The following is a 15487-nucleotide window of genomic DNA, read 5'->3' on the forward strand; positions in this document are numbered from 1 at the left end:
CAGCAGGGTTTGGTGAACAATCATGGAAATTTTCAGGTCTCTGTGGAAATCCAACGAAAAGTTATGACGAGAGAAAAAAGTGGTTCATTTCCACAGTTTGAAATCTGAAGAAATCTGAGCGAAGGACAAATTTCCTACCCTCAAACAAGTCCAACTCATTTCAGAACGGTAATAGGTGAGAAAATAATTCTTGAATTGTGAGCGTCACGAGTGTCTGAAGATATACCGGGACAAGCCTCATGTCTTAACTTTGCTTCGTTAAGGAGATATGACGATTCGAATATGCCTCTCATTACAGAAATGCAGCGGTGATTTTGAACAAACTCTCCATTGACTTTATATGGAGAGTTTTCTGACCTTGTGTTAGTCTGAGGAGATTTGCCAAAATTCTATAAATCCCACAACAATGATGGTGACATTTTCTGAAAGCCAGCAAAAATACCTACGTTTTGATGTATAATTTGTGGAAGTTGAGTGAAAATTGAGCAAGTAGCAGGAAGTTGTTCGGACATGAAGTGAAAATTGCAAAACCTTCAGTGGCACACTGGAAGCCAAGAGCATAGCAACCATAACAACACATGTATTTTGTGAAAAATCACAATTTTGCAACTCAAAACTTTAAGAGGCATAAAAGTAAAACAGTAAAAGATTTGAAAAAGCTGAATCATACCTGAATAGCCCAATAATTTGTGAACATTTTAAAATTTGAATGGTTGTTCTAGGTGAAAGTATGAGGAAGTAGTTAAGTTTCAAAAACAAGCAAATTTTAGCAGAATTGCAGAAGTTTCCCATTCATTTCAATGGGACAAATTAAAGGAAAAAAGCTTAATATTTTAAAAAGTATAATAGCAAAAAATAGCAAAAGTCATAGCCGGAAAGAGCAAAAATAGCAGAATAGTTTAAAATTTGAACGGTGAAAATCGGCTGAAAATTGTGGAAGTAGTTCTACGGCGAAAAGTGTACGGAAGCAACTTGAAGAATAATAATAATAAAGAATAAAGAGAAACAGGAACTCAATAGTGTGGATGCTTAAAGCATCCACACAATTACTCAATACAGTTACTGATACAAAGTGGCGATTTCTGTTATACTAGAAATGATTCTATCAAAGAAAACTACGTTCAAATTTGAAGTTACTTATTTTAGCGAAGTATTTCCCTCTGGCAACAGATGGCGTTATGTACCCACAGCTGAAAGCAGGCTCCTGTCACGTTCGCACTGAGGACAGACTAGGGTACATGTGCGAATATAAAACCTCTCCGGATTGGCTCCGGTTTAGACGCGGCCATCTTATGCACTCTGTCAACACAGCAACTTTACAAACGATGACATGATTTAATCAGCAACGCCCTGGCGCCACCGTCTTCAAAGTAGTCACAGTTGGTGAACCGGTTTTTAATTTAACATGGAAATTAGTGATTTTGGCAAATTGTCAGCGGTCCAATCACAGAGAGGGTTACTAATATGCAAATGCGGCGTTATCACAGTCACGTCAGCAGCAGCAGCAGAGCCGCTGTGCCGTGGTCGCCAGCAGGAGTACAACTAACAACACAGTAACAACTTCGCTAATACCACTCTGTCTTCATTGGCGTCTGGAGCTGCGCTTTGTGGTTCTTTCAGGTAAGAAACTGCGCTAATTACGTTGACTTTTCTGAGACGCGTTTGGACTTGTGGGCTTCTGTTTCATACAGTCAAGTAGCTGTCAAATTTCGGACAGTGAGTCAATGAGGGTCGCCTCAGCTGTCTGATGACACACCGCCTAGCTGGCTGTGTATCTTCCCTGTAGAAGCAAGGGTGTTCAGGAGCCAAAAACTTGTTTGTTTTCTTTGAATTCGCATCGAAAGCAGCAAATATCATCGTACTTTTTCAGAGTTTGACGCCTACATGTAAATGCGCGTGTCTCCAAAGTACTCCTTGGTGGGTTCTTCTTGGTCATGGTGGTCCTGAACTGACAGCGACCAGCCGGGCTCAAAGCAGCATGGCACTTGAATGTGGACGCCGATGTACTTAACAGTGCCAATACTTCGACAGGTTATTTGAAATGAAAACGAAAGTCAGGCGAGGATAAAGTAGTTGGCTGTTATCACGGTCACAATCATTGACGACCTCTCCATCCATCTCCGGCCCCCTCCCCCTCCCTATCTTCTTCTGTGAGCAGCGTCACGACACCTTTTGAATCCTTAGGTTATACGGTTCGAGTGCACGTGCGCACCTCGACAAACAGTTTTATATCTAAAACTCAAATGTTCCACGTGCGTTCATTTTCTTTCCGCTCGCCGAGCAGTTGCGCTTAAAGTAGCGCAACACATTGCCGCCTCGTCGGCTTATCAACCACCGCGCTCGCAGAGGCTGTAGCCATTTCTGAGGGAAGATGAAGAGGATGATATTAACTCAAGAGGTGAGCTCGGTGTCTTGCTTAAACATGGTCGCTTAAGGGCTTTGAAAACACCACAGAGGTATAGCCATGTCGCCAACTGAGACACTTTACCAATAACAACCTTGGAAGTTTCCTAAAAGTGGACTGAAAAGCGTTCGTATACGCGCTTAGCTTTTGCTTCAACTTTCAGTTAAATTGATATTGTTTCAATTTTGTTAGTTTTACACGGACATCTCCCCAAATTTCAGGAGCAGTTTATAAACACAGTTCATGTTGATATTAGGCATGAGTTGCACGTGCCTGGATGGTGCTCACAACGTCACAATTATGAAGGAAACAGCTGGAAAGCATCAGAGGGGAGAGGGGACTGGTCTATGCCTCGGAGCCAGATGGGTGGCGTTTGAAGGTTAGCAGTTGCTTGGTTTAGCTATAGGGAACCTGCATATAGATAGGGATCTACAGAAACTTAAAACTGACAAGTAATTACATGGCAGTCACATGATTTACCCAATAAACATAATGATCACTAGAGAAAGCACTGGAGAGAGTCTTGAGCTTGAAGAACAGCCCAATGTGAAAACAGGAATTGCTTCATGCCTGTGTGAATTGACTTTTGCAGGGACCTGGTGGTTAGTGGGGAGAGTGGTAATGTGCATGACAATGAGTCTTAAAAGGAAATGTAGTGATAGTACAGTAAAGTAGATTTCCTTTCTCTGTATGTTTAATTTAAGATTTAAATATTGCTTTCAAAATGCAAAGCAGTGGCATGAGGTGGTGAGAATGTTATGAATTGTTTGTTAATATATGAGATTACACATTTCTCAGGTTTGATGTTAGTAACGTTATAAAGTCACTATAAAACTCGTAATGTAGCAAGTGGAACTGTTTAACTCTGAGAGTTCATGTAGACATTTCTGTTGCTATGGGCCAAGCAGGCCACCTATGCTGGTTCACCTTAAGGTGAACTTAACTTGCATACAGAGAAGTTGGCTGTTAGAATCACTTAGTCAAAAGGATTTTTTAGGTGGGCTTTTCTTATAGCCATCACAAAACTGCAGCAGCAGCTGGATAACTGCCAGTTAAACAAGAAAAATCAAACTTATGACTTTATCTTTTTTAGGAATCATTTTTTAGTTTATTAGCTTGTGCACATTGCTCTGTTGTTGTTGTTTTTTGCATAATATTATCCATATTAGGCTGGTGTCTCTGATAACAAATCACACAGTCAGTAGTTGAGAGCACCATAATTTTTTTTATGCTGGTAGAATGTTATGTTAAACCATTTACTAGCATGGCTATTATTTTAAATATATGCTGTGATAAAGAAAAAGATGCCAGACAAAAATATGGGACAAATGTCTGTGTTCATTTGTGTGCCTGTGTGCATGTTAAGTCAGCATAATAACTGACCTCGGTAGGCTTCTGTCATCTTCCGCTGGTCTGTGGTTGCAGAACACGCACATGCGCATGCTTAAAGGGCCTCCTTTGCCTCTGTCCTTAGCTGTTGAAATTCTATCAGCTGTCTGCACCTCCCACACATTCTGCAGTAGCAGGGCAGGCAGCTTCATTGGTTGTGAAGGTAGGGGGTTGAGGCGCATTTGTGCGTATGTGTGTATTTGAAAAGGGTGGGGGTACAGGAAGAGGCACCTGCTGGTGGCTGGCGGTTGGTTTGCACCAGCTGCTTTGCTGCACACATGAAAGGCAATGCTGACAGATAACTGACAGTACCAAGTTTCTCCAGAACCATGACATAGCCTTCACTTGGATAAGTGCTTTTATATGTCAGATTGATAGAGTCATGCAGTTTTACTGCTCTCAAAGAATGCATCATTGATGATGAAGTGGATGACAAAGTTCAATATGGTGGACAAAAATATACTTGATAAACTGTTGTGTCATCTTTTAACTGGAAATTATTTGTGCATGTGTTTAAAGGTTGATTATGCTAATAAGTTTTTTTTTTTACCAAATGAAATCTGATGTAGGCCATAGATTACCAGCTGAAACTTTATCATCTGATATAAGTATTATAATTTATATTTTTTTCTCTTCATTTTAGGGCATGAAAACTATATAGTCGGCATGCTGTAGCTCTAAAGAGAGGCATTTGGGGACCAGTTTGGATCCATTGGTGTTCCAGAGGTTCCAGTCATCCTCCAGCCTCCACCATGGACTTCTTTAATGACCCTAGCCTCTTTGGTGGAGGTTTGGAAGGGCTGGATGACGATGGCTTCGCTTCAGCACCATCACTCGTGGATGAGCTAAATCTTACTGCTGACTTTGAACCGCTCCAAGTGGAGCCTCTTGGCCCTGGGAAGCATCAAGACATGATGCCACCAGCTTCTACCCAACAAGCTATGCCTAGTTACAGCCAGTCAATGGGTCATTACATTGACATTAAGGCCAATGTGGCTCAGGCATTTTCTGGTTCTCAGGGCATAAGTGAAGGCATGATTACAGAGCAACATGGCTCATACCATAATGCTCCCATGAGTCAAGTTCCTCAATCCAATGGGCTCTTCTGTAACAGTGGCAGTCCGATGTGGGGTAACCAAGACCAGAATGGGAACATGTACCAGGCCTTACCTCAACAGCAGCTTTGTCATCAACAGCAACAACTACAAAGCCAGCAACTTCATGGCAGACATCAAACACAGCACCATCCCTGTTATCAGCAAGAGGAGCAGCAGCACAGAATGCGACAGCAGCAGCTGCAACAACAGCAAAGTCATCAGCAACAGCTGTTAAACCAGCACCAACAAATTAACACACAGACTGTGTCCCTGCAGCAGCAGCATCACAATTTCCCGTTTCACCAGGGAGGCCAGTCCAGCAGCCAACAGCAAATTCACCACACTCAGCAGCAGGTTCAGCGCCAACTAACTGTGAGAGAGCAGCAGTTCCACTCAAGAGCTCTTCCAAGTAAGCATTATTTGGAAAGTCAGAATGCTTCTATGACTGCAACTTGCTTGCAAACACAGCCACAGCAAGGTAACTACCAGTTGGTCAGGGAATGTCAAGCTTTCCCTGGAACAGGACTGGAAGAATCTAACCTGTCCTTTCCCATGCACTCATCATCTATGGTTCATTCCCTGCCCATATGCTCTGTCAGTTCTGCCAGAGCTTATCAACCAACTCAGTACCCTACTTATCCTGGGGAGCCAGAATTACCCAGTCTCAATGAGCAATCTTTGTCCTCAGCCTCGGTGTCTAGGCCCAGCAACACCACTGCACCACTCACTTCTACAATACCCGAACTTACAGGGACACCATGCCAGTTTTCATCCACTGCACATTTGAGTCAGCAGCACACTAGGACCCCAATTAGCCAGGCAGAGGAATGTCCTTTCCGTGCTATACGTTGCTCCAGAGAAACCCAGGGAAACTGCAAGTCATCTGAGCTGTTTGGTGAATCTATGCGACCCTACCCCAACATCACCACCCACCTGCCTTCTGAGCAGCCTCAGAGTTGTAGGGTTATCAACACTAATGGATACCAAGCTTTGGGAGACAGCCTTTTACCATCAGCAGCTCATGATGAAGACTTGGATGGCCTGGAGCCTCCTGACCTCCTGCCTGACCTACTGCCCCAGCTTGAGCATGTTTTTAAGCAAGAGGACAAATCTAACTGTGGCTGGACTGATACTACTCAGGAGATTGGAATTGAGTACAGGAAACCATCACCCATTGAGTACAGTGAAGATAAGGTAACACATTTCATCCTTTTTGTTCCTAAAGCATTTGTTTAAAGGCACTGCACTGATCTTTATATATAACCATACACCTCATACTTAACACCCATTTCTAAGTTATAGTCAGTGACAAGAATGAAAATGAATAAGCTGAATGAAATGAAACAGTGATGTGTTGAATTTCACAATTTTAAATATTTTTTTTCTTTAATAATGGAGAAATATTTTCTTCTTTCCATATTATGGCACAGAATTCGGCCACTCATATAATGCTTAGCTATCTCAGGTAGAACATGTGCTTGCCTAGTAGAAAACCTGCAATCAGCAGTGGAAAGGGGAAGGTGTATCTTGGGCAGTCTGAAAGCTATCTGAAAATGATAATGGTCAGTCCAACCTGGCCTGTCTGTCTGGGCAGTGCACTGACAGCAGCTCAGGCCTGATTAGGCTAAGAGTGGCAGGAGAGTCTTCAGGACTTAGCTGTAAGCATACTTAGGGCTATATCAAGATGTGGGTCAGGGCAAGCCAGAAGCACTTGCACACTGCCTCGCTGGAGTGTGGGGGAGGTTGCACGCTGTTGTGGTAGCTGCCACAGTTTCTGTGTGTGTCTGTGCGTGAGTGCGTGTGCACGTGTGAGAGAGTGAGCGGTAGGAAAAGAGCACGGTGAAGGAGAGTGGTTAGCACTTCAGAGTGGGGGAGGGGGTTTGAGAGATGGAGAGGGCAGCAGCTCATGGAAAAAGGAGAGCTTAGGAAAGAAAGGGAGGGAAAGAGACAGAAAGGAAGAGCATGACAGAGAGAAGAGAAGCGGAGGGGGAGGTTGGGTGAATGCATTAGCTGGCTGTAACAGGCTTCAGGCGGTTCCTGGACCTCAGATGGCTTGTAACTTAGCAGCATCCATGCACTACCATCGCCCATGAGTGACACATGACCACCAGCTAAAGTCACAGACCTTTCATCATGCTCTGCACACTTTATGTGCATATGTAGATAGAAACATATTTTTGTGTTTTCTTTTGAGAACATTTGTGTTAGATTTCAGAATTTTTGTTACTAAAACAATGAAAATTATTTTTTTAAGGCACGCTTTATATATAGGCACTTTTTTAAAACCATAAAAGCACTTGTGTTTCCTATGGCCCTCTACTGACAAAACATCTCATAACCACTAACCGTACAGAAGTGTTGTTTGGCAATATTGTACCAACCTCACCTTTGTCTGTATCTGCACTTACCCTAGTGTAGTAAACACTTATATTACTACAATTTTATAGTATGTGTTTGAGTGACTCATTTAAATCTCTGTAAACAGGGACCTCTTACTAGCAGCAGGTCCATTATGTCTCCCCAATTTTAAAAGCAAATATATGCCCCAGAGCCAAAACAAAACTTGTGTTTTGAGTAGCTCATCTATACCCCAGCATTCAGCAGGTGATAACAAAACTGGTGCTGCGCCTAAACCAGAGCTCATCCACACAGGCCATTTGCTCATCTGCAAAGGTCCTTGATTGAAATGGGGCCATGAACCACAGCCATATGAACAAGCCTCTCCCTGTCTGTGTCAACATCCAGCCCTGTGTTGATGCTTACAGGCTGACTGTGCTATTCATGTGCACTGATGTGTGAAGAGCCTGCTGATAGTGTGTTTGCTGAACAGGCAAGGCATCAGGGGATAGCGGCCCACTCTTCACTCCCCCACAGTGAATGTGGCTAATTAGGATTTCCAATGTTTGTAATGGTCAGCTACAGATGTAATGACTCGCCAGGGTTAAGATTTAAGACTTATCACAGGTTTCAATATTCTGTACTTTTACATAATTAAATATTTAGAAAATGTCAAAGTTCGGTTGAAATAAATTTAAAAATAAACAACAGACCTTCTTGGAATGGAACCAAATCAAATATCATGTCTGTCAGCATACTGACATTAAATCAGTGAGATAGCTTTGGTTATCCTCTTTCGCTTAGTGGAAGGGCAGCCCATGATCCCAGCTGTCATAGGGCAAGAGGCTGGGTACACCCTACCTGGTAGCAATTTCTGCATTATTACATAAGCAAAGGTTGAACCACACCCATTTTGGTTTTTGCTACATACCTGTTACGTTTCTGGACTTGGTTTTGAACGACTGTAGTGTTGACAAAAATCAGTCCTCAAACATAAACGGTTGCCAGATGTACTCAAGACAACATTGGAATAGTTCCTGCTATTCCAGAAGCAATAGTACCACATTTTGTCACAGTGACAGAAAATTATACCACAGCAGTATTTCAGCTACTACTAGATATGTGTAGAACTCTTGCTTTATTTCCATGAATCAATTTGGCAACATGTATTCCATGCTAGTGGGCTGATTCTCATGATTCGCATTTCTTTGGTCATTTGGTAATTGTTTAGTTTGTTCCTTAAACATGGGTAAACTAAAAAGTACCTTTCTTCTGGTCATTTCATCTCTACACTAAGTTGCAAATTTGAGTAAATAATCAATTAGATCATACTACATTATTATTTATTTTTTTAGGCGTGGGAAAATTCTGAGGGTTGATCTCTAATTCTCAGCATCTTGATCCAGTAGTAAAAGCAATAATGAAACTAGAGCTAGTGATGACTGGGGATTTTACAGTACTAGAAATTTAGTAGTTGGTACCAATACCAATAGAACTAAAAGATTCACAATGCCAAATTCAGTTGTACTTAAACACAAAGTCCTTTGTTTGCTTGGGGGTGGCTGGAGCCTATCTCAGCTACCATAGGGCGAGAGGCAGAGTACACCCTGGTCAGGTTGTACACAGAGAAACAGAGAACCATTCACACTCATAGTCAGACCTATCTGCAATTAACTTAACCCAACTAATTGCATGTCTTTGGACTGTGAGAGGAACCCTGAGAGAACCCACACAAGCACAGGGGAGAACATGCAAACTGTGTGGTCCTTTACGCTGTGAGGCAGCAGTGCTAACCACTAGGGGTGGGTTTTGATAATCGATTTATCGATTAAAATCGATTCTGGCTTGGATAACGTGATATCGATTCATTAAAATCGTGAATCGATTTTGTAATATAAATTTATTTTGCCCGAAAAGCCAGAATTTCAGGTTAAACCTCATAAAATTTCAACAACCACCAAACAGCTAAAACAGTAAATGAGAGCAGGTACACGGATTCTGCACAAAGATGTAAACACAAAGCGTAGATCCGCCGACGGATCAGAAGCAGTGAGATGTCGCCTTTCTCACCCGACGGCACGGACACGGTCGGGGCTGAAAGCCAACAGCTCACTGATTCTGATGTTTCAGCGGGTCCACGCTTTGTGCTTATGCCCTTTTTGCGCTGATTCTGAAGCTTTATCTCTCTCCAAACAATATTGACCAAACCGGCAACAAAAGACGATCCAAACTACACTTCACATAAACATTGTCTTGAATTCGCTCAGACTTTTGCTGTTTTGCTTTCACTACGATAAAACGCTTAGTCGTGTCTCTAATAAAACCTCTGTAACTTCAGAGGTAATGTTCATATGTTGATTAATGGTTTTCTTTCGTTTTTGATCGACTGCAGAATAATTTTATAAAATCCCAGGCCAGGAAAATCACCTTGGTGTTTTTCTGTGTTTTATCCTCAGTTACTTTGACACAAAGGCATCTGCTGTGATGCTTACACCTTTGATAAAGTCTTGCGAGTGTCAGCTTCCTTTTTATAGATACAAAAATATGTAAATGTACTGATCTGAATTATGATATTTCTGAACGTCTGAGGCAAAATTTCCCAGATTCAAATCGAATCGAATTGGATCGAATCAATTCGGGACCTTGTGAACCGGAATCGAATCGATTCTAGAAATCAGTGACGATACCCAGCCCTACTAACCACCACCTTACTGTGCTGTTCTGGCCTACTACTGTTAGTTATATTATGTTAGCATAGGCATTTAATTTTAGCCATTGAAAAATATTTTAGTATCTGGAGTAAAGCTGGTTTCAGAATATCAGTCTCAGCTGTCTTAAACAAAATAGTAACAAGCATTTCAGGATAAAATTAGAGAGGTAATACTGTGGATGTCGTTACCGTGAATTGAAACTTTGAAGAAATCTGGAGGCTTGTCTTCACTAAATTGGAAGTATTTCGTCCCTTTGTTCAAAAACTGAAAGAGCATCGTTTGGATATTGGCTTTTGTGAATCAATTAAATCAATGTCTTGGTCCACCAACTCAACCCACCCTACTCTAAACACAAAGTGCTTCTATAGCTGAATCTTCCCTTGTCATCAGTGATTCAGAACAGAGCTATTGTGACCACTACACTACTCACTATTTTTCATATGTTGTGCCATTTCTAGTTTTGCCTTTGCTTCTTTCTTCTTCAATAGGTAAGGCTAGACTAGAATACTTGTAGCCATGTGCCTCCCCCTGCAGTTCTGGAAGAGTAGCCACCTCAGTCAGTACACTGCTTACAATGCCAAAAAAAAACCAAGTACCATCATGTTTTCAGGATTTTGATATTAAATTGTGTTGTAAGGATCGGTCTTCTGACATCCCTAGTGCTGTCAGGAAATTGTATTGAGTAATACAAAGAGAAGACTGCAATGAATACTCATTTTATATTCATCCACCATGCAGTCACACTGGCCACTGAAATTTGAATTGATTTGATAAAGGCATGTTTGAAATAATGACATTTATCCAGTGTCATAGGTTGTTGAATGTTTGGTGTCTATGTTGGCAGTGTACCCAGTAAAGCAAAATGAAAGTCTGCTAAATACACACACATATCACTTTGTTTATTTTTTGCAAGTCATATTGACTTAGGCTTTTTTGCAGGAAAGACTTAAGGGTATGGTAATCCTTTAGAGCTACAAATTGAAAATTAATTGTTGGTTATATAGGTGGTGCAATGGTGCGTGTCATCTCACAGCAAGAAGGTCCTGGGTTTGAATTCACTGTGGCCTTTCCAACCCCGAGGACATGCTCTTGTTTTTGCTTTTTTTTCTTCTAACTTTATTTATCACTGTACAAAGAAACAGGGCAGCTGTGTCCTCAGAATTTTGAGATTCTAGTTGTGAAGGACAGATGATTTTAAAATCTCAACATTGATATCTCCTTAGATATATAAGTTATATGATTATCTTCACCCCCCCCCCCCTTTTTTTCTTCTTTTAAGAATATCAATATGTTGTCTAGCCCTGTTTTTAAATCAGCTATCGACTAAACTAGTTAGCAAGCTCAGCTAGAGCTTTTTAGCTTTACTTGAAAATGCTTCATTGTGTGTGTTGGTCAGCCAAGGCTTATACTACAAAACAAGTTCAGCCTACCCAGGATATCTTTCCATTATCTGGCCTTAAGAAGGTGGTTATCAACTTGAAAAGTCAACCTAAGGTTTCCAAATGTAACTACAAACACGTTCACATGAAAGGTGTAGAGTTGGCAGCATATGACCAGTCCCAAACAAGGACAGCTCTACATTATAAGTGTATATTAGCAGAGCGGCCAATTTTATAAAGGAAGATATGATGATTCTGTGATATTAGAAAAATATTAAGAAGGTAAATATATGTAATACAGGCTGCAAGCAGCATATTTGATGCAGACATAGGAGTAAATATGTGTAATAGGAAATGTTTGTATTAAAAGCACTATGTGAATATGTGAACCTTGTGTGCTTTAGTTAGTAAAACTAAAAAGTAACTAGTAATTGAAAAAAAGTATTTCTTTCTGATTTTAAATCAGAAGGAAAACTGGATAAAACATTGAGACTTGGGCATCCACTTCTGAGAAGATTGACAAATTCCTTAAATACGAAATTTCTATGTTTCTGTAGTGGTTAATTCACCAGTATGTGTGCAAGCTCTTTTAACAAAATGCTATTTATCAAAATTAAATGTTTTAATACATATTGTTGCTATCCACTATTTTAAAATGGACTGTTTTATATAAAAGCAGGAAAAAGTGAAGCACAGTATTATTTTTTTATTAAGATGCCAAATTACTGTTATTCACTTGCATACCCAAAAAGAAGAAATTGTTTTAGTGGTTGAATGTTGTACTTGACTAATTTCAGACGTCTCAGAGCAGTCCAGTGTGCTGGCTTAAATTTGGGTGGAAAAAACGAAAATTCATTTATTTGAAACTTCTGTTCCTAGTGTACTCAAACTGAAAGATATTTGCCAAACAGATATTTGCCAAACAAAAGGCTGAATACTGAATGTATTGCCTTTTGGTGTTGAGGACCCATTTCCATTCAAAACCAAAATATTTCTGGGCACTCAGCTCACTGACAGTCCATAAGGCCGATATGACATTACATTGCATATTTTGGTCTTACACATTTGATTGGGACTGGGATTTTGATGCTGCAAGTTTATAAAAAAAGAAATAAGACAACTACTTTTTCCATTAAGCCTCTCTTTCTTATGGAGTCATGTTTTTACCATGTGATGTTATTTCAGCTTCAGTTCATTTTATTCTGTTGTGGCAAATATAAGGCCCTATTTGTCATTGTTTTGGCACCTGGATGTGTGGAGTGCTAGCTTTGTTGTGTTAATGAATGGCTTTGTCATTTTTTCTTTGGCATGCTACTACACTCTACTGTTTGTAATTTTCATAACACTAGAGGCTACGGCTTTCATGCTGAATAGAAAAGAGAAGTGAGACTGATGAACACTGATTGCCTGGGTGGCTGTAGTCATTTGGGGGGCCCCCCAGCAGTGATACTGAGCAGGTACATCCCCGCTGGCTTTCTATATCGCTGGTGTATTGCTGCTTTCCCCTCTCTGCCCAGCCTTTTCCTCTGAGTTGTATTTCCAGTCATCAACTTTGAATATGCATGCTTGTAAAAAGGATTGCTGTTTCTGTGACAGGCTAGCTTGAGTACTTCCTGACCTCTCTGGGGTTTATGTAACTTCTAGCCACCCAAACTGGGCAAGCAATGCCATAATCAGTACTGAAACATGACACCATGCGTCACCCCATTTGTCACCCCACAACCGACATGTGCCACACACACACACTTGTACTTGGAGAAAACTGTGCCCACATGGTGATAGCCTGTCTTATTCACACACTTTCCACTTTGTCTAATAACCTGCTCCAGTGTGACACGCAGAGCTTTGTATGTGTGCATTTCTTCTTCTGTCTGTCTTTCACTTTCTGTCTTGGTTGCTCACTCTACGAAGCATTCTGTCTGCTTCATCCGCTCTGATTGTCTTGTCTGTTTGGAGGCCTGCCAGATGAGGGCGGGGGATAACTGAGGGTCAGAGGTAGACAGGAAGTCAGGCGGCCTTTGCTGTGAGCGGAAGGGGAGGGTTCAGTGGGAGGAGGGGCTGAGAACTGAGAGGGAGGAGGGAGTTGTACTTGGATTGAGTGTGTCAGGAGCATGTGGGAACGCTGCCAGCCTCAACTGCACAGTAGGTCTGAATTTAAAGTATGCCCTTTTATGCTGCTTTTCTTTCCTTTCTACTCTCTTTTGCCTCCTTCTCCAGGGATTAAATGGCTTTGAATATTTTTGGGGGTGATGGGTGGGTGAGTGTTTGCCCAGCGGTCAAAATGTGAAGGGTTTTTTTTGTGTGTGTATGTGACTGGAATGTCTTTTTGGTTGTGACGCAACCTTCTTGAACTCACGCTAACCTTTGACTGGCAGAAAGGGCGGTTGGACTACCACAGTGTCTCTTGAGTATGAAAAGATTCAGTTCAAGGGGGACATCTTAAAAATCACTTGTAAATTATTTCAGTATAGGGTGCAACAGATGAAATAAGAAAAGACGCAGAGGAGTAATGACCCCTTTGTCCTTGTGTTTACACCTATACAATGAGTGAGAAAATTGAGAGGATAAAAGCAAACCCTTAATATGACTAAAAACTTAAGGAAAGTTATCTAAAGTGAATAAGACTGGAATAAGTGCATAAGTCTGTCATTCTGTTCCAGTCTGTGGTTTTTGCACCACAGCTTGACTTTGACACACTAAATGTCAATTGTATTGTCCCGAGAGACGGCAGTTGGCTTAGTGATTTGTAACTTCAGCAAACAGGTTTGTGTCAGTAGGAAGTCATTAAATAGTTGCCATGGACGTTGTAAGTGGAGACTTTTATTGTGTGTTATGCTTGTGTGTGTGTTTTTTGTTTTTCATTTTTTTAACAACATTTGACTTACTCAGTTAACTGTTTACCTTAGCAGAAGAGGGTTGACTGTTGAAACCGGTATGTCATAATCAATCATTGCTCCCCGTTTTGTGAGTCAGGCTACAGTGTTGTCAGACAGGCTTTGCAAAGGTTAAAAAAATGACAAGAGTATTTTAGTCACCTTAATTTTGGGCCTTTAATGTGAAAATCTGACTTTTATTTGTGTCTTTTTGGGTATATTTTTTTTATATTGATCATGCTGTAGCAAACCTACAAAATGTAATCCACATGGAGCCAGGGTTTTTCTTGCATATGACAAAAAATGTTGGTCACCATCAAAGAGGTGCTGGCCTTCCAAAGGAAAACAAAACAAAAAACAGCCATTAAAATTTCATTTCATCAAGCTTCAATTTAATTTTTGTTTTTTAAATATCCAGAAACAACAGGAAAATGCACAGAGATCTGTTAAGTAAGTTACCCCACACTTAACCATATTAGCCATGTGCCAGTCAAGTATTTGAACCAAATACTGATCTGATACTGATTTAAAAAAGTGGATCGCATATTGGTGACAATGACACAATCCATCAGTTCAATCAAAGCTGTTCTCTTTTGTTCAGCAAAACTAGCAAACACCAGCCGTTTGGAGGTGTTTCACACCGGCTATATCAACAGCTGCTATTTGTACGTTTGCAGATGGTTTTTTTTTTTTTTTTTTTGGGGGGGGGTTATCTTTTTTTTACCTAAACTGTGGTCAAAGCAAATGTTTTAGTAAATGACATCCTGTAGCGCTGTTTTCTGCCCATCTCCTAGCCCTGGACCTGTACAGGTCCTGGATGGAGGGAACATCAGCACCAATGATCCTCTCTGCAGACATGATTGTCCTTTCCAGTCTGGCCCTGTCCTGCTTTGTGGCTGAGCTGAACCAGACAGTGATTGACATGCATAGGACAGATTGGATGATGATAGTGTAGAACATGACCAGCAGCTTCAGTGGCAAGTTGAACTTCCTGAGTAGCTGCAGGAAGTACAACATCTGCTGGGCCTTCTTTCAGACAGAGTCTATATGTGAGGACCACTTCAGATTGCGGGGATCCACTTCCTGTCTGTATGCTGACACATCATATTTCTGGATCAGACCAATGACAGTGGTGTCCTTGATAAACTATAGGAGTTTCACATATGGTTCTCCTGAGGTGCACTCATTTGTCTAGAGAGACAAGAGCAGCGGAGAGAACACATCTCTGGATGAGGCTGGTGCTAATGGTCTGGTGATCCACTGACAGGTGGAAGCTAGGTGAACTTCCAGTGCAATG

General features: G+C 41.1%; 1 protein-coding gene across 5 annotated transcripts in view; it reads left to right on the top strand.

The window, feature by feature from the left end:
* Positions 1-1284: 1284 nt before the first annotated feature.
* chd9 (chromodomain helicase DNA binding protein 9) overlaps positions 1285-15487 on the top strand; it is a 71175-nt gene continuing 56972 nt past the window's right edge. The window contains exons 1-2 of one of the 5 annotated variants that reach the window (XM_026173640.1): positions 1285-1620; positions 4437-6084. In XM_026173640.1, the coding sequence (XP_026029425.1) occupies positions 4546-6084 (1539 nt within the window). In that variant the 5' untranslated portion in view covers positions 1285-1620; positions 4437-4545. Of the gene's footprint in view, positions 1621-2179; positions 2399-4436; positions 6085-12831; positions 13477-15487 lie in introns of those variants that run through there. The other 4 variants (XM_026173647.1, XM_026173657.1, XM_026173691.1 and 1 more) reach the window with 4 other exon arrangements.

The sequence above is a fragment of the Astatotilapia calliptera genome, chromosome 1 (assembly GCF_900246225.1).
Source record: "Astatotilapia calliptera chromosome 1, fAstCal1.2, whole genome shotgun sequence".
Lineage (NCBI taxonomy): Eukaryota > Metazoa > Chordata > Actinopteri > Cichliformes > Cichlidae > Astatotilapia > Astatotilapia calliptera.